The following is an 18093-nucleotide window of genomic DNA, read 5'->3' on the forward strand; positions in this document are numbered from 1 at the left end:
CACTTAAGTGACGTGTTGCTCCTTGTTCCCCGCAGCCGACGCCGGGCCGGAGAGATGGAGCCTCGCCGAACGACAACGCGCCCCCCGAGGAGCCCTTCCCCTGGGTGGGCCCGAAAACGGTGGCGCTGCGGAAGAGCTCGCAGGGGGGGTTCGGCTTCACCCTCCGCCACTTCATCGTCTACCCGCCGGAGTCGGCGGTGCACTCCTCCGCCAAGGTAGGGCCGGGGGCCGCGCTCGGGGGCCGGCCCGCGCCCCGGGGACCCCGCTGGGGGCAGCAGCCGGCTCCCAGCTTTGCCTGGGTCCGGGGTCTGCCTGAGAGGGGCTTGGAGGTGCTGATCTGAGACCCTTTTATACGGGGCGAGATCTGGCTGCTGTCGATCTGGGGGAGGCTGGTTGGGCATCCGGGGGGGCCACGGACCGGACCGTGGGCCAGCAATGCCAGGCAGATGCAGCCCCTCGCGCTCGTCCCTCGCCTACCCCGTGCCGGGGACCCCCAGGGGCTCGTCACTGCCCTCCAGCCCCGGTGGCCCGAGACGGAGGGAGCTGGCTGCTCCCCGAGGAGCTGCGTGGAGACCTGCTCCGAGCCGAGGAAGAGGAGTCGGCACCATCTCCGGAGGCGTCCCAGAGCCCTTCCCTCCGGGGAAGCGGCCGTTTGCAGGCTGCAGGGAGAGAAGTGGCCTCGCAGGTCCGATCGACAGCCCCGATGCTGAGGGCAAGAGGTGTCCGGATATTCCTTGGGAATGGGCGTAAATGCCAGGAAAAGGCACTTCAGAGAACGGGCAAAATAAGGAGCGCTTCAGCCCCAGGAAGCTCTGCAAGTTGTGCGTGTGCCTGCATTGGCGCCCGCGGCGCGGGGCCCCACCGGTTATGTCCTTGCAGCGTCTCCCCAGCACCGTTGACACCCGAGGGGTCCCAAGACCCCCGACTCAGCCTCTGGCAGCTGCTGCAGACCCCGCCGTGGAGGAAGAGCCTTTGAGCAGCAGCCAAAGCCAAAGCAAACCGGCCACGGCCACCTTGAACTTGGGCCTGGGATCAGGTGACGGTTGTTTCGGAGGACGCCGGACCCCTTCTGCGCTGCGCGTTGCAGCCCGGGCTGCTTGCTGGTTGCTGGGCCGCCGTGAGCGCAGGGCTGCGCAGCGGGTTTTCGGCTCTCGCAGCTCGCTGCCCGCCAGCTCCAGGCTTTCGGGGTGGTTCTGCCGCAGCCCCCGGCGAGTAACCGACAGCTTCTTGGCTCACCTGCCGCCCATCGCTGATGAGCCGCTGCCCGCTGCTGCTCTCGGATGAACAACCCAGCTATTTCTCATCTCCCTGTCGTGACCCCCGAGCCGTCGGCTTTCTGGAAGCCCCCGATCCGCCAGCGCCTTCCTCGCTCGGGTGCGCAGAGGACACGGCTCGCGGACCCAGCCCGTCTCCCGCAGGCGCGATGCTGGCCCAGTCCTTCGCTTCTGCTTCCCGTCTCGCTCCCCAGCACCGCCAAGGGCAGGCGTAGGAAACGTTATCTTGGCGCCTGGGACCAGGCACGCGAGCCGGAGCCGGGCGGGAGCGGCGTGTCCCGTGCCACGGCAGGGGGAGCACCCTCGGCAGGCGCTGCTCCCGTGTGCAGATCCCTTCGGCAGAGGGACGCCGGGATCACCTGCGCCAGAGCCGGGCTAGATCCCTCCTGCTTCTTGCAGCTCTCTTGCTGAGTCCTTCCCTCCCGGTTTCTCGGAGTCGGCACCAGGAAGCGTCTTGCCGCCAGGCGCCCTCTGATCAGCCCCCCGATCCTGCTGAAGCCCAGCATGGCCGGCAGCACCTTCCTCCTCCGCAGCGGGTGCGGGAGGCCTCCACAAAACCCCCCGGCAGCTTCCAGCACGAGCCGAGCCCGCCGCATCCCAGCGCGGCATCCGGAGCCGCTGGGCTCGTCGCCCTGCCTGGGGGTCTGCGGTCACTTCTGCGGCGCCCCGCGCTCTCGGCGGCGCTGGCTGTGCCCGGCGGGCGCCCGCCCGGCCGCCCCCCCTCCCCGCCGTGTTTGCTGGCGGCTCTTCCCTTCGGATTAGCGCTGGCCAGCTCCACGCGCTCCCGGGCTTGGGAGCCCCCTCCTCTGCCTCGCTCCTGCGGCGTGAGCTTGGTGCAGACGCGGGGGGAAGCGGCCGGGGCCGCGTGGTCCGGTGCTCCGCGGCGCGGCTCGAGCGCGTCTCCGTGCCCCCTGGGATGGACGCGGGCTGCCCTCCGCCCCGGCGGCCGGGGAAAACGCTGCTGGAAGTGAATCACAGGGTGGGGAGGAATGACTCGCCCGAGGTCACGCCGGGAATGGCTACCAAAACCGGGTCTCGGGATTCCCCGCTGAGTGCCTCATTCGGGACGTTGCTTTTCCCACGCTCCTGCTTTTGCTTCCTCTTCCCTGGATGTTTCCTCCCTGCGCTTTCCTTCCCGCCCTGGAAACGGGGATCTGCGCCATCTGCGGCAGCGTAACCCCGCGAAGGGGACGTTCGTCGGGAGCCGTCGCGGGACCTGCCCAAGCCCGCTCCATGCCGACCCTCTCGCTTCTGTCGCCGAAGACCTCTCGGACTTGGAGGCATCTTCATGTGAGCTGCCAGGAGAGAAGGGCTGATCCTGCCCCACGGTGCTGAGCCCTCACGGGCCGGGAGCGATCTGGGCTGGCAATGCATGGCCAGCGCAGGAAGGAGCCAGGTCAAAACCTCCGGATGGAGATGCTTCGGGGAAGAGGCCACGACTAGCTCCCGGCACCCATCGTGCGCCGGTCCGAACCCCGCGGAGGCGCCCGGGAGGCGTTTGCGGGGCGCAGCAAGGGGTGATGCGGCACCCGCGGACTGGCAGCGGGCGAGCGGGCAGGCTGGGGCGGCCGTGCCGGCGGGCGGCCAGGTCTGGGGGCTGAGTTTCGGTGGAGTTGACTCAGCGGGGAGGGAGACGGGCGCTCCGCATTCCTCGCGCGGCGTTTTGGCACCGCCGCCGGTGACGTCAGCCCCTTTTCCGGGGAGCCGGGTTGCTTCGCCGGGCCAGGCCGGGCTCCGGGATGCTGCAGGGCGAGGACAGGCACAGGACGGGGGGCGTCTGTGCCTCGAGGGACCCTGCAGGGCCCCGCGCCGCTCCTGCACGGTGCACGAGCGAGGCCGTGCCACGGTGCGGCACGTGCCAGGTGTCCACGCCGGGGCCCCGGACGTCCTTCCCCGCTCGCGGGGCCGAGCAGCTCCGCTCGGCGTGCAGCTGGCCCTGCTGCGACCAGCCTGGGCGTTTGCACGTGGACGGCAGCCCGGGACGGATGCTGTCCCCAAGGGCAGAGTGTTCCCGAGGGCTGTCCCCTGCCCCGTGTCCTTGCCCGGCCGGTCCCGGGTGCGGGAACGGGGGGGCCGGGAGCCCTGCGCCGGGCTGCAGCCGCTGTCAGCTCGCATCGGGCAGCGGGAAGCGGCAGCGACAGCCCCTGCGGTCGAAACCCGCACGTGGCCCCCCGCCGGGGACGCGCTTCCCCCGCCGAGTAATTGCAGGGCTAAATATAGCCCCGCTGGCGGGCTGTGCCCGTCCGCGCGCCGAGGACGCCTGCCACCCGCCGTCCCCTTCCCCTTCCCTGGGGGTTCAGCTCGCCAGCACGGCCCCGGCCCCGCGCCGGCACCCGCTGCCCGGCCCCCCGCTCGGGTGCCGGCGGGCATCGCCACCCCTGCGCCCCGGGGACTGGCACGGGGGCTGCTCCGAGGGGCTCGGTGCCCAGGGAGAGGGGCGAGATCCTGCTGCCCCAGCCCGGTTTGGCTCCTTTTCACTGCTTTGCCCCCAAATCGGTTCCTCCCCGCAGCCCTGGCCCCCGGCGCTGTCCTGTCCCGCCGGCAGCGCGCGGCACCCCGCTCCCCGCCGGCCGCCCGGGCTCCGCTTACAGCCCGGCCGGATCCGGTGTCAGCAGTTAATTTTACCCCGGAGGCAGCCGAGGGGAGCGGCAGGCGCAGGGTGGGCTCGGCCGAGCCGTCCGGGCTCCCTCCGCCAGGCGGGCGAATAAACCCACCCGGCGGCTGCCCCATCCCTCCGGGACCCCTCCAGCCCGGCTGCCGCTGCAACGTTTCTCTTTTCTCTTGGCAGGAGGAGGAGAACGGCAACCGAGCGGGTAAGCGCCGCGGCGGGGGCGCGCGGGAGCCCGTCCGCGTGGGCCCAGCTGCACCGCGGTTCCCCCGTCTCCGGGGGAATCGCTTATCGAGGGGCCGGTGCGGGAGCGCGCGGCTCGGAGGCCGGGCTGGGAGCGGGGACGCCGTTAACCGGCTGCGGAGCGGCTAGTGCAGCCCTAAATACAGGCGGGGAACGAAGCGGCTCCGCGCTTCGGCTGCAGCTCGGCGCCGCTTGGAGCGGCCGGAGAGCTTAGTGCCCCCGGAGCCCTTGGGAGACGGCGCGGACCTTGCACCGGAGGCGCCCGGGGAAACGGGGCCGGCGCTGCTCCCCGGCTGCACCAAGGGCTGCGGCGTTTGGGCTCAGGGAGGCAGAGGAGGGGGCTGCGAGGGGCAGGGGGCACAAAACCGCAGCGTGCGCGCGCGTCTGCATGCAGCGCGTCCTCGCGCGGCGCTGCCGGGACGGGCTCGCCTTGCCGGTGGCTCGCTGACGCTCTCTGCCCTCCCGGAGCAGGTCCCCCCCGGAGCCGCCTGGAGCCCGTGGACACCATCTTCGTGAAGAACGTGCGGGAGGACGGGCCGGCGCACCGGGCCGGCTTGCGCACAGGTGAGCCGGGACCCGCCGGTGCGCCGTCCGCCTCGGCCCCTGCGCTCGGCCGGGTTGCAGCGGGATTTCGGGAATTTCCTTGCGCCGCCTTTGCGCTTGTCTGTTTAACTCAACGCTCCCACCAAGCTGGGAGAAAGCCGGGGATGGTTAAAGGTTGCTCAGGGGATGCACACAAAGCCTCATCTACCGGGGCTTTCCTTGCTTTTCTTCTTCTCTTTCTTTCCTTCACTCCTTTTTCTCCCCCTGCCCCGCAGGAGACCGGCTGGTCAAGGTGAACGGGGAGAGCATCATCGGGAAAACCTACTCGCAGGTCATCGCCCTCATCCAGAACAGGTACGCGAGGACGGGCACGGTTGGCCCTGGGTGGGCAGCTTGGCCGCCGTCCCGGGCGGGAGGCGGGTGCCGGCGCTGCTCTGCCTGGCCGGGATCGAGCGCCCGGCTCCGGCGGGACGAACCGAGCCGCGGCCGTCCTGAGCCCGTCGCCCCCCTCTCCCCGCAGTGACGATGTGTTGGAGCTCTCCATCATGCCCAAGGACGAAGACATCCTGCAGCTGGTGAGTCCCTGGCGGAGGAGCCCCTGGCTGCGCGCCGAGCCCCGGGATTGCCTCCGGCGGCCCGGAGATCCCCGCCGGCATCCCGGCACGTTGAACCTGGCGCCGGGCGGCACCTGGCCCTGGTGACGCCGGCCTGCGTCACTCGGGGCTCTGCCCTGCGTCGGTGTCACCCTCCTGGGCAGGGGTCCGTGCGATCCCGCCTGCTCCTGGCTCCGCCGCGCTCCGGAGCCGCCACCAGGGCAGGGAAATTCCTGCTCCCTTTGCGGTGTGCGAGGCGGCTCCGTGAGCGGAGGGAGCCCCGGCCGGGCCAGCGGCGCCGGGTGCCGGTTTCGTTCCCAGGGCACGGGTTCCCTGGTGTGGGTTTCCCGGGCCGGCGCGGGATGTGCCGGCATTCCTGCCCCAAACAGCTCCGAGGGGAAAGGCGAGGACGGAGGAGCGCTGAGGCTCGGCCGGCTCCGGGCGGGAGCTGGAAGAAGGGCTGCCGGAGCCGGCGGGGACGCGCGCAGCGAGGCCGTCGCCTGCCGGCCGCGCTTAGGTGGGGTTGGCCGAGCGCCCCTGGGGGCGCGTGGGGACACGTGGGGACAGGGCCCCGTTGTGCCAGGGGCTGGGCAGCCCCCGGAGCGGCCCCGCAGGAGCAGCGGAGGCAGAAATCAAGGTAGCGGAGGACCTCCGTGGCCGAGCGCCGTGCGGGACAGCAGAGCAGGCTGTGTGGGGACGGGGGGTGCCCTGGGGACGAGGAGCTGCTTTAGCCGGTGTCCCCGGAAAGCAGCCATCCCTGCAATGAGTTTTCTGGGACTCTGCACAGCTCCGTTTTTGGAGGCTGGCTTTCGGAGCTGAGCCCACATAGGAGCTCGTGCCCAGCTCTGTCCCGCAGTCACGTGCCCCTGTGCCGGGGACATCCTCGCGCAGAGCTGGAGGGCAGGTCGCGCTGGCTCTCGGGGTCCGGCCCCTCCTTGGAGCAGGTCCCCCACCCCGGTTCCCAGGGCTCCCCCAGGGTCTGGGTGCCGCGGCGGCACCGGCGGGACGGCTCCGGCCCGCGCGTGCAAGCGGGGTTTCGCCTCCGCTCGCCTCCCCGCTCCGGCAGCATCCAGACCTCACCGCGCCGGGGCTCTCCCGGCCGTGCCGCTGCCGGCGTCCGCCCCCGTGGCCGCATTCCTGGCGTTCCTCCGCCCCTGCTGCCCCGGCTCTGGGCTTTTCCTTTGGATCCGGGGCGCGCGGAGCTGCTGGCCCTGCAGCCGTCGCATGCCAGGGCCCCGGCTGCAGCCGCTGTCGCTCCGCGGCCCCGCTGCCCCGGGGCGGCTGGCGGTACCCGAGCCGGTGCTGCAGCCCCTGCTCTCGCTGCGCCCGGGCACGGCGGCGCCGCGGTGCACGGGGCCGCGTGGGCGAGCGTGGCAGCCCTGCCTCGTCGCCCTGACCCCCGCCCTGTCCTCCGCAGGCCTATTCGCAGGACGCCTACCTGAAGGGCAACGAGCCGTACTGCGGCGGGGCCCAGAGCATCCCCGAGCCGCCCCCCGTCTGCTACCCGCGGAAGACGTACCCCTTCCAGGCGCGGGCTGCCCCCCGCGAGGCCGCGCTCGCCGAGCCCCCGCCGGCCGACGGACGGAGCCACCGGCCGCCCTCGTCCCCGCCGAACGCGGCCGCCCGGGAGGCGGGCAGCAGCCCGGCGCCCCGTGCCGACGAGCTCGCGCCCGGGGCCGTGCCCCGCGGCAGACCCGGCTCCTTCTCCCGCGCCGCCGCCGGCAGCACCAGCCCCGGCTCCTCGGCATCCTCCCTGCCCGACCGCTACGGGGTCCTGCCCGTCGCCAAGCACCTCGCGGAGCATCGGACCGCCTGCGGCGTCCCGGAGGGCGGGCGGGCGCCGCGGGAGCAGCCGGCCGGCCGCGTGGTCCCCAGCCGGCAGGAGTGCCAGCAGGCTCTGTGCCGCTGGTTTTGCAGCCGGGAAGCGCGGCGGAGCGCCTCGGAGGAGCGCCGGCACGCCATGCCGCCCCGCTCCCGCAGCGTCTCGCACGACCGCCTGGGCGGCTCGGCGGCCCCCCGGGGCTGGCCCCACAGCGCCTCGCACGACACCCTCCTGCAGCCCCCCCGCCAGGGCTGGGCTTACCGGGCCCGCTCCGAAAACCACCTGGGCGGCTACGGGCGCTCCGGGGAGGCGCTGGAGCCCGGCGCCCCGCTCTCCCCGCGCTCCGCCTGGCCGCCGGAGAAGATCTGCCGAGCCGGGCCGGCGCCGGCGGCCGGAGGGCATCCCAGCCAGCAAAGCTACGCGCCTTCCTCCTCCTCCTCTTCCTCTCCGTCCCGCGAGCCGGCCCCCGCGGCCGTGCAGAAACACCCGTCGCAGCCCAACCTGCAGAGCGCCGACGACGCCGGCTACATCGGCTACAGGAGCTACAGCCCCTCCTTCCAGCGCCGCACCGGGCTGCTCCACGCACTCTCCTGCAGGGATCCCCATTTCGGCGGCTTCCCCACCTTCAGCATCTCGCAGCGGCCGGGGCCCAAGGCCGCGCCGTGCCCGGACAGGGCGGCCCCCGCTCGCCCCGGCCCCCTGCCCGCCGCCGGCGCTCCCGCGGACCACGGGCCGGCGAAGGCGGAGAGCGGCGCCCGGGTGCCGGAGCCGCCGGCCGAGGCCGAGCAGCGGCGGGACGAGGTGGTGCTCCGGCAGAAGCCGCCCACGGGGCGCAAGATGCCGCCTCCGCTGCGGCAGATGAACTTTGTCTTCCCCGACGACGTGAAGGAGACGGACGTTTGCGACCCGCCGGCCAGCGGCAAAGGGGAGAGGCCGGCGGCCGAGCGGCCCGGCCGGCGCGTGGCCCCCTTGGCGGCCCCGGAGGACTCCCTGGCGTCCATCCCGTTCATCGGTGAGTCGGGCCGGCTCGCCTTCGGGTTGGGGCAGGTTGCGCGGACGCAGAGCATCCTTCCGCGGCCAGGTCGCTGTTGTCCTGCACCCCCTGCCCAGGCGCCGCTGCCTCCTCCTGGGCACGGCCAGGGCGAGCTGGAGCCTGCAGGCTGCTGTCCTGCCCCTGGGGACCGGCGTGCGATGGCAGGGACGTGCCAGCGCCGGGCTCCTTCCCCCCGGCCGCAGCTCAGCACGGCTGCTCTCGCCCAGCCGGCAGCAGAGACCGGCTCCCCATCCCGCTGGGTACCTTCCCGGCCGGCTGCCTCTGCCCGCAGGGACCCGAATGGCATCCCTGCCGATCCCTGCTCCCAAACGGGCAGAGGGGATCCTGTGCACTGGGCCCGACTGGGATGCAATGGGGCTGGGTCTCCTGCGGGAACCCCGAGGGACTGGGGGGGGTCACATCTCCTGCTAGGAGGAGGCCAGGTCCCACTTTGCTGGCAGCGGGACGGTGTCCCCAGCCCTGCCCGGTGCCGGCACGGACGCGGAAACCTGGCGCCTGCGAGCAGGACCGGGGCGGGGGGCTCTTAGCGTGGGCTTTCCCACGCCGTCCTGCTCCTGCTCCAGCCTGAAACCCTTTTCGCCTGCCTCTTGCAGACGAACCCACGAGCCCCAGCATCGACCTGAAGGCCAAGCACGTGCCCGCCTCCTCGGTGGTCTCCAGCGCCATGAACTCGGCGCCCGCCGCCAGCACCAGCCCCTCCTCGCCCACCTTCGCCTTCGCCCTGAGCCGGCACTACTCCCAGGACTGCAGTGAGTGCCCTGGCCGAGCTGGTTTCTCCCTGCGCCCCACCGTGAGCGTGGAGAGCGGCTGCTCTCCGTGTCCTCCCTCGCGAGCCGGAGGGGCACAAGGCTGTTATCGCGTCCCCTTCGCTAGACTAAACGAACCTGGCCCTCCCTTGCAGCGCTGCCTGTTTGGGGCTCCCTTATCGGCCCCTTTGCTTTTCGCTGGATGCTCTCCAGCGTGCTTAAAATCATGCGCCGAAACAGCAGCGCGGTTACGAGCCGGACCCGGGCGTCCTGGGCTCAGCCCTTGAGCTCGACCCCTTTCACCTCCCCGAGATAAGAGCGGGTGCCTGGCATCCCGCTCCGGCTCCTGCCGGCATCTCTTCCCGAGGCCGGCCAAGCCTGGGCCGGGCCTCGCCGTGGAGCCCGCCTGCGCTGATCGGCTTGTCCCTTCCCGTCGCAGGCAGCATCAAGGCCAGCCGCCGCTCTTCCTACCTCCTGGCCATAACGACCGAGCGCTCCAAGTCATGCGACGATGGTCTGAACACATTTCGGGACGAGGGGAAGATCCTAAGGTAGGGCCGGTCCCGGTCCCTCGCCTCCCCCGTCTCTCCAGACCCGGCGCCGCTCACGGCAGGCTGCTTGCCTTGCAGGAGGATGCCGAGCCGGGTCCCCAGCCTCCGGATGCTGAGGAGCTTCTTCACCGATGGGGTGAGCGTTTGGTGCTGGCAGGGGTTGGGGGTCCCTTCGGGCTCCCTCCGGCCGGGTCCCCTTGCGGATGAGCCGCGTCACCCGGCCCTGCAGGCTCTGGATTACGGCCCCAGGGAGTTGCTCTGCTTGCCTGGTGGCGAGCCGCGTGGCTCTGCCCACGGGACGTCCGGCCTGCCGTGATGGCCGTGGGCCGCCGACGCGCCCCCGGTCCCGGGTAGCGCCGTGCATGGATGGGGATGCAGGCGGAGCGGGTGGCGCCGAGCTGAGCACGACCAGCGCCCGGGACCCAGCGCTGCCTTCTCGCCCTCTGCAGTCTCTGGACAGCCTCGGTACGTCCGAAGACACCCGCTCCAAAAGGCACTCAACCTCTGACCTCTCGGATGTCACGTTCAGCGACGTGCGGAAAGAGGGCTGGCTCCACTACAAGCAGATCCTCACCAAAAAGGGGAAGGTACGTACCCGCCGCCCAGGCAGCCCAGGCCACGGCGGCAGCTCGCCCGCCCCGGACAGCGGAGCCCCGGGCCACGACGCCGGCAGGGAGACGGCCGCGCCGAGCCACGCGGACCGGCCCCGGCCTCCGGCGGCTCTCGCAGCCTCCTCCCGCCCCAACCCGGCTCCGTTCTCCCTGCAGAAAGTTGGCGGAGGCATCCGGCAGTGGAAGCGCGTCTTCGCCGTTCTGCGCACCCACTCGCTGTACCTGTGCAAGGACAGGCGGGAGGCGGTGACCTGCGCCCCACCACCCCCAGGTGAGGAGGAGCAGCCGATCAGCATCCGAGCGTGCCTGGTGGACATTTCCTACAGCGAGACCAAGAGGAAGCACGTCTTCCGGCTGACGACCGCTGACTTCTGTGAATATCTCTTTCAGGCAGAGGATCGGGAAGACATGCTGGCCTGGATCAAAGTCATCAGGGAGAACAGCAAGGCCGAGGGCGAGGTGAGAGCCACATGGGGCTCCCGGCTGCCTCTGGCTCTCCCGGCGCTAACCGCCTTGGCTCTCTCCAGCTGTTTGCCTTGCGCTGCTTCCCCCAGGCCGCGGCCGGCGCAGAGGCGCCGAGCGGCTGGGGACTGTCGGGTGGCGCGCGCCCGGCCGTGCTCCCGGGGGTGCACGGGGGCTCGGCGCGCCGCGGGCGCCGGCGCCTGGCGGGGCTGCTCGGCCTCCAAGAAGAGAGCGGCTCCGTCGGCTTCGTCTCGGGCACGGCGGGGGTTGCGCCGCGGGCAGGAGGAGGATGCTCGGCGGAGGGCTGGCGGCTCTCCTGGCCCCGCGGCGGGGGGCCGAGAGGACCGGCGGGGGTCCGTGCGAGAGCCGCCGCTGGCGTTGGGTAGCGCGAGGCACGGGCAGCGCCGGCGGCGCGCAGGACGCCGTCTCCGGGGCCGGCGCGGCCACGTGGGCTTGCAGGGTCTGAGCCGGGGAGAGCCGCCCCTCCGAGGCGGCCCCCGTCGCAAGGGCGATTCGCCGGGCTGCAGGGGCCGGAGCTGAGCCGGCCGCGCGCCGTCTTGTTTGTTTGCGGGTCTCGTTTGGTCGTGGTGTTGGCGGCCGGGTGGCGGCAGGCTGGGCTGCCCCCGGCGGGTGCATCGAGTTCGGAGCGGTCTCTGGTTCTTGCCGCGCGCGTCCTCGCTGGGGGAGCGCCGGCGTCGGTCGCCTGCCCGCCCGTGGGGCCGGCGGCGCGGGCACCCGGCTGTCGGGGACCAGGGTGCCGGCCGGCATCTCCACCGGCCCCGCCGCCGTCGGAAAGGTCGTTTCTTTGGACGTGGCGTCACCTTGGCGGTGGCGAGGGCGGACGGAGGCGCGCGCGCCGCGGAGGGATGCTCACCGTCCGTGTGCCCGGCCGTGCCCCTGCGGCTGGCGCCGACCCTGCCGCATCCGGGGATGCTGGCGCCGGCGCGGGGCTCGGCACGTCTCGGAGGCGCCCCCTCGGCCAGGAGCGCCGGCAGCGATCGCCGGCCGTGGCCCGGGCCCCGGCGTCCGGGAGAGCGTGGACTTGCTCGGCGCCTCCGGGGAACGCGCCGCTCAAGCTCTCCCTTCCCCTCTTCTCTCTGCCTCCCCAGGACCCCGGTTTTGCCAGCCAAGCTCTTATCAACAAGAAGTTAAACGACTACCGGAAAGTGAGGTAGGAGCGGGGGTCCGGCGCGGGAGCAGGGCTGGGGAGCGGGGTGCCGGCGGCGCCTGCGGAGCCCGGGCTCGGCTCGGGGTCGAGCGCTGGCGGGGCGTCGTGGGCTGTCCGTGGCCCAGCCCGGCATTAACTGCTCCGAGAGCCGCCGGAAAGGACCCGGCACCGGTTTATTTAGCGCTGCAACGAAACCGGTGTGTCCCTTAACGGGGCAGCGTCCGGAGGTCCTGGCTGCACCGGGCTTTGCTTGGCGTGAGAAAAGGTCCAGCTCAGGCAAACTGGCTCTGAGCAAAGGGTTAAACGGGTCCAGAGCTCCCTAGGGGCAGCTTAAAGCCTCCTCGGCCCGGGGCGCAGCCGGGCACGGGGGAGCGCGGGGTTGGCGCGAGGGAGATCTCGCCGTCCGCAGCGCTGGGCCGCCCCGGGGACGAGCGGGTGCCGGGCCGCCCTGAGCCGCCGCTCTCCCCGCAGCCCCTGCGGCGCAAAGCCCGACTCGTCGCCCAAGGGCTCTCGCGGGCTGGGGATCCGAGCCGAGTTCCTGAAGCCGACGGGAACCAGCGCGCCCCGGTCCCCGAGGCAGGACGCAGCCGTCACGAAAGGTAGGTCTCTGCCAGTCGACGCGGGGCACCCCGGGGCCGGCGGGGCCCTGGCTAGCTCGACGCGGGTTGCCATCACGCTCATCCCGAGTGGAGGGAGAGGGATGCTCCTGCTGTTTGTCCGTCCCGGCTCTCTGGCAAACGCCCCCGTGTTCCCTTCCAGATGAGAGCAGCTCCCAAAAAGCCCCTTGGGGCATCAACATCATGAAGAAGAATAAGAAATCTGCCCCCCGAGCCTTTGGTGTGAGGCTGGAGGACTGTCAACCTGCCCCAGATAACAAGGTAGAGCCTCCTGCCGGGCCACCCTGGGCCGGGGGGCACGGGCCGCGCTGGGCTGGCCTGGGCCACCCCCGCGGCCTGTCCCCATCCGGCACGTCCGTCAGGCCCTGCGTGTCCCCGCAGAACGTCCCCCTGATCGTCGAAGCCTGCTGCAAGGTGGTGGAGGACAGAGGTCTGGAGTACATGGGCATCTACCGGGTGCCCGGGAACAACGCCGTGGTGTCCAGCCTCCAGGAGCAGCTCAACAAGGGCGCCACCGAGATCAACCTGCAGGACGAGGTGAGGGCTGGCGGGTCCCTGTCCCCGTCCCCTGGGATGCTCTTGGGGCTGGCACCCGGCTCCGTGTGGCTCCATGGCGGTGGCCTTTCCTGGAGCGGCAGGGCCGCCTAGCGGGCGGCGAGGGCAGTGTGGGTGGCAGCCTGGGGACACGTTTGTCCCCGTGTGTCTCGCCACTTCTCCATGAGGGTGGGGGGGTGTCACCTGCTGATGGAGGAGCACCGTGGGGCTTTTCTGTCCCCTCTCGATGCGCTCCAAAGGGTTTTCCCTGCCGGGCATCAGGACGGGGACGTCGGTCCTGCCGTTCTCACGGCCGCGGCGGTGCCGGGGACTTTCTCCCGCAGGCGTCTGCTGCCCGCAGCGAGGCTCGGGCTGGGTTTGCCCCAGGCCGGTCCCTCTGAGCATCCTCTTCTCCCCTCTCCCCGCAGCGGTGGCAGGATCTGAACGTCATTAGCAGCCTGCTGAAATCCTTCTTCCGAAAGCTGCCCGAGCCCCTGTTCACCGACGGTGAGTCGGCCGCGGCCCCCGCTCGCGTGCCCCCGCGGCGATGCTGCGCCAGAGCCGGCGCCCGCCCAGGCGAGGGGCTGGCGGACACCCGCCGCGCCGGGCCCCCCCGCCAGCCCTGCCCCGTCCTGGTGGGACCCCAGGGTCTCCGGCCGGCGCCTCGGGGGTCCCTGGCAGAGTCGCTGAGCGCCTTGCATCCCGCTTTCAGATAAGTACAATGACTTCATCGAGGCCAACCGGATAGAGGACGCCAGCGAGAGGATGAGGACCTTGCGGAAACTGGTAGGCAGATGGGGCAGGGCCCTTCCGAGCGGGGGGCAGAGGGGCTGGGCACTGCCTGCCGGGGGGCACAGCACCCTGCCCGCTGCGGGGTCGCTCCTGCTCCGGCACCCGCCGTCCCTGGCCCTGGGCGGGGAGCTGGTGCGGGGTGGGAAAGGCGAGGGATTTGGAGACGAGCGGCGGGGTGACCCGGTGTCTGCCCGCAGATCCGGGACCTGCCAGGTCACTATTACGAGACGCTCAAGTTCCTGGTGGGCCACCTGAAGACCATCGCGGACCACTCGGAGAAGAACAAGGTACCGTACCGACCGCCGCGGCGTCGCCCGTCCGGGGCCAGGCTCTCCCAGCAGCCGGCTCTGCAGGCGAGAGGGGCGACCCGGAGCCCGGACTCCTGGGTCCTCCTCCCGGCTGTGCCACCCGCTGCCCCCAGCCCGGGGCTGAGCCGTGGCTCACGGTGCCGTGGGGAGGGGACGGCGCCTGCCGGAGCCGATGGGTGGGAGGCGGGGGCGCGCCGTGGGGCGGCCGCGGGCAAGCGGTAACCCCAGGCCCGGTTGCAGATGGAGCCCCGAAACCTGGCGCTGGTGTTCGGCCCCACGCTGGTGCGGACGTCCGAGGACAACATGACCGACATGGTCACGCACATGCCCGACCGCTACAAGATCGTGGAGACCCTCATCCAGCACGTGAGTTTTTCCGGGACGGCGGCGGCGCGGCGGGACGAGGGCGACGGCGGGGGTGGCGGGTCCCCATCGTTCGGGCCGTGGCGGGGGGTCCGGCTGATCGCTGGGCGCCGGGGAAGATGCTCCCGCGGTCCCTGGCCGGGCTCTGACCTCTCTCCCGCCTCCCTCCGCAGTCGGACTGGTTCTTCAGCGACAAAGAGGACAAGGGCGAGAAGGTGAGCGCCAGCTGGGCACCCGTCCCTCCCTGCCGGCTCTCGCCCGGGGGCCGAGCAGCCCTCGGGCTCTGCACGGCCCGCAGCGGGGCCTGGGCATCGGCCGGCTCGGCGCAGCCGCCTGACCGCCGCGTCCCGTCCCTCTGCAGACCCCCGTAGACGAGAAGGAGGCTCAATCTGTGCCAAACATCGAGTACCTGCTGCCCAACATCGGCAGGACCGCGGCGCCCGGCGATGCCTCAGGTGAGGAGCCGCGTGCGGTCCACGTCCCCTCCGCGGTCCGGGCGCCCTCCAACCTTCCCCCCCACCGCCACCGACGCTCGCGCCTGGGCCCCCCCCTACCCCCCCTCCATGGCCATGGCACGCCGGCACGTGCCGGAGCCGGGCGTCCCCGCGCCCTCCTCGCCGGGAAGCGCCGACATCCCCGCTGGGGTGCCGCGACGCCGCTCCCTGCCTTCCTCCCGTCCCGCTCCTCTCCGGCGCCGATCCCTCTGCGAACCCCGCCAGGCTCCCCCGGAGCCCGGGGGTCCCCGCGGCCCCCCCCTGCCGCCGCCCCCTCCCCTGCCCCACGCCGGCTCACGCTGCCGACCCGCAGACGGGACGCTCTGACGTTCGACTGATTTCTTATGTTCTTTCCTTGAACTTCTCTGTGCTGTCCTCTTCCTCCTCCTCCTCCTCTTCCTCCTGCAGCGGACCTCCTCGAGAGCTAGAGCGGGTACAGTGTTGATGCCGGGGTGCATTGCTCACGCACTAATTCCTCCGGGTGACCACGAGAGAGCGGGAGCAGGAGGGGACGGGGGGGGGGGACGGGGCCTGTCCTGCCCAGCCGCGGTCCCTGCTGCTCCCCCGGCACGGGGAGGTGCTGCCGGACCCCTGGGCCGCCCCAAATCCTTAAGACGCTGGTTCTCCCGCGTCTGTGGCCGGTCCCCTGCAGCGATGATGGGGCTGGTGGTGGCATCTCCCGACGGCAGCCGGTGCCAGGTGCTCCTGGGACCGATGCACCGGAGGGTTGGAGTTGGGGGGGGGGGGGGGTCCCGACGCCCCCGGGGAGGGCTCAGCGCCCGCGTCCTGCCTCCCTCTCTCTCGTCGTCGGCAGCTGCTAACCCCCCTCCCTGAGCCGGGGCGGGCGGCGGGCGGGCGAGGGCGTCCGTCGCGTCGGCCGCGTCCCCTGGGCAGCCCCCGGCGCCGGGGGACGCGCTGCTGCCCGGTGCACGATCGCAGCCCCCCCCCCCCCCCCCCCCCCCCAAAGCGGCCATCCCCGCCGCCTCCGGGCGCGCGAACCCGCTCGGCTCCGGCGTCCCTGCCCGGATGAGCCGCCGGCGCGCTCCCACCTCCCCGGCTCTGCCCGCCACGCGCCCGAGCCCGCCGGGGGGGGTCTCGCTAACACCCTCCCTCTCTGCTCTGCTTTCCAGGCTCGACCCCCAGCGGCTCCGCGAAGCCCAAGGTAAGAGGGGTCCCGGGAAGGGGTTTTTTTCGGGGGAGAGGGATGCAGCCCTCCTCGGCGGGGGGGCCGGCGTGCAACTGAGCCGCGGCGCCGCTGTCTCTCCGGCAGGGCGCGTGGCCGTCGCGGAGGGAGCCGCAGCGCCGCCCGCCGCTCGCCGTCCCCTTGGTCTCGGCGGCCAGCCGCAAGAGGAAGAAGCGGCGGGAGGCCGAGCGCTCGGGCAGCAGCACGGACGACGACTCGGCGCGCGCGGAGGCCGCCGGCCGGGAGCAGGAGGGCGAGCGGAGCGCGGCCGCCGGGCCGCAGCGAGCCCAAGCCGCCGCCGCCGCCGAGAGCCGCCCGGAGGCCGGGGGCGCCGCGGCCGAACCGGCGCCGGACGCTCGCTCCATCGTGTCGGGCTACTCCACCCTGTCCACCATGGACCGCAGCCTGTGCTCCGAGGTGCCGTCGGCGGCCGAGAGCCGCGGCGAGGAGGCGGACGACGAGCGCAGCGAGTTCAGCCACGCGGAGACGGACACGGAGAGCCGGGAAGGAGGACGGGCCGGGTCGGGCCGGGGGGCGCCGGGGGCCGAGGAAGAGGAGCAGCCGCCGCCGGGGCGCCCTTGCTTCAACTCGCACCGGCTCATCCAGTGCGACACGCTGGCCCGCCGCAAGCTGGCGCGGCCCCGGCCCGAGGGCGAGCTCCGGCCCTCGCTGCGCGAGCAGCTGCGCCTGCGGCTCCGCGCCGACGCCGGCGTCCGCCTCCGCCGGGCCCCCTCGCCCGACACCCGCCGCAGGAAGAGCAGCTGGCGCCGGCACACCGTGGTGGCGGCGGCGGCGATGCCCGGCGGCCTCAAGGACCTCAACTTCAACGAGTGGCCGGAGCCACGAGGCCGAAGCGCCGAAACGCCGCCGGGCCAACGCCGCGACCGCACCGACTCCGGCCTCAGCAGCCTCGAGTCCACCAAAGCCCGGTCGGCGGCCGCCCCCGTGCCGCCCGGCCAGCCGCCCCGCGCCGCCGGCCCCCGGCCCTTCCACCAGCCTCTCTGACCGCCCCGGCCGAGCCGCCCCCCCCTCCGCCGCCGCCGCGGCATCTCGCTCCCTCCCCGCTGGCGGCCGGCGGCGTTTAATTTAAGGACTCGCTTTCCTTCGTGTATTTAACCCTGCTCCCGACCAGCTGCTTTGATTTCAGGGGCTGCCTGGCTGGGCGATGCCGTCCCGGCCTCGCCGCCCGCTTGCCGAGGGATGAAGCCACCGAGCGCGGCGCCGGCTGCCCCGATGGGTGCCCCGCGCGCCCTGCCCGGGGACCGTGCACGGCCCGGCTGCACCCCCCGCCTTGCACCCCGCTGCAGCCCCGTCCCCTGCTCCAGGGCCGCCTTGTCCCCGGGCAGCTCGGCGCCGTGCCCCACTGCGTTCCCCCTGCCCGGGGGTCCTTCCCCTCCCTCCGCCAGGCTCGGTCCGCGGCGCCCCCGTTCGGCATCTCCCTCCTCCCCAGCCCTTTCCAGCTAGACGTGTCGCTCGCTCGCGTTTCTAACAGCTCTCCCGCCGCCGCTCCCAGCTCCGGGGGCTTCTTCACCCCCTGCAAAACGGCCACGCGCCGCCGGCCCCCAACCCCGGTCCGGGGGGGTTCAGCCGGGTTTAGCGACGTCGACCCCGAAGGCAGCGCAGCGGCCGGGCGCCGCGCCGGGGCCGGCGAGGCCTCGAGGGGATTTAAAGTACAAGTCACTGTTACTCAGTTACGCGTTGTTCTCATACGTTATGCAAATATTTGCTGTAAAGTTTTTCTTTTTTTTCCCCCTTTTTTTTTTTTTTGTAAATATTGTCTCTAAATGTGTAACATATTACAAAGGATTTATAAGGATTTTTTAAGAAGTTTTGCTCAGTTGAAAGACCAGCCGCGACCACACGAAGCGCTGGACCAGTGTTGACTTTTTAAGCCCTTCTGCATGTGTGTTTCCCCCTTGACGTGGTGTAAGAGTCGGACGTGTAGCCGGTATATGCAAAACTGCAAAAATAAAAAAAAAAACAAAAAAAAAAACCCACCCAACGAACCCCCCCAACAACAACGCCTTGCTTTGGAAATCGTCCTCCCACAAGTCCCGGTCTATATATTGGAAATAAACTGGTTATCCAAGGAGAAGGTTTCCTTGCAGTTATTGCTTCCCCCTTCCT

At 71.9% G+C, this 18093-nt stretch overlaps 1 protein-coding gene across 4 annotated transcripts in view; it reads left to right on the forward strand.

Annotated features, from left to right (window-relative positions):
* ARHGAP23 (Rho GTPase activating protein 23) overlaps window positions 1–18052 on the forward strand; it is a 39212-nt gene extending 21160 nt beyond the window's left edge. For all 4 annotated transcript variants that reach the window (XM_068918902.1, XM_068918901.1, XM_068918899.1 and 1 more), the window contains exons 2-24: window positions 36–215; window positions 4063–4087; window positions 4597–4689; window positions 4944–5022; window positions 5189–5243; window positions 6679–8095; window positions 8731–8886; window positions 9323–9434; window positions 9513–9570; window positions 9884–10021; window positions 10202–10504; window positions 11617–11678; window positions 12147–12274; window positions 12435–12553; window positions 12674–12829; window positions 13255–13333; window positions 13539–13612; window positions 13816–13905; window positions 14167–14292; window positions 14463–14504; window positions 14651–14744; window positions 15914–15945; window positions 16054–18052. In XM_068918902.1, coding sequence (XP_068775003.1) covers window positions 36–215; window positions 4063–4087; window positions 4597–4689; window positions 4944–5022; window positions 5189–5243; window positions 6679–8095; window positions 8731–8886; window positions 9323–9434; window positions 9513–9570; window positions 9884–10021; window positions 10202–10504; window positions 11617–11678; window positions 12147–12274; window positions 12435–12553; window positions 12674–12829; window positions 13255–13333; window positions 13539–13612; window positions 13816–13905; window positions 14167–14292; window positions 14463–14504; window positions 14651–14744; window positions 15914–15945; window positions 16054–16971 — 4536 coding nt within the window. In that variant the 3' untranslated portion in view covers window positions 16972–18052. The remainder of the gene's footprint in view (window positions 1–35; window positions 216–4062; window positions 4088–4596; window positions 4690–4943; window positions 5023–5188; window positions 5244–6678; window positions 8096–8730; window positions 8887–9322; window positions 9435–9512; window positions 9571–9883; window positions 10022–10201; window positions 10505–11616; window positions 11679–12146; window positions 12275–12434; window positions 12554–12673; window positions 12830–13254; window positions 13334–13538; window positions 13613–13815; window positions 13906–14166; window positions 14293–14462; window positions 14505–14650; window positions 14745–15913; window positions 15946–16053) is intronic.
* The last annotated feature ends 41 nt before the right edge of the window (window positions 18053–18093 follow it).

The sequence above is a fragment of the Struthio camelus genome, chromosome 25 (genome assembly GCF_040807025.1).
Source record: "Struthio camelus isolate bStrCam1 chromosome 25, bStrCam1.hap1, whole genome shotgun sequence".
Lineage (NCBI taxonomy): Eukaryota > Metazoa > Chordata > Aves > Struthioniformes > Struthionidae > Struthio > Struthio camelus.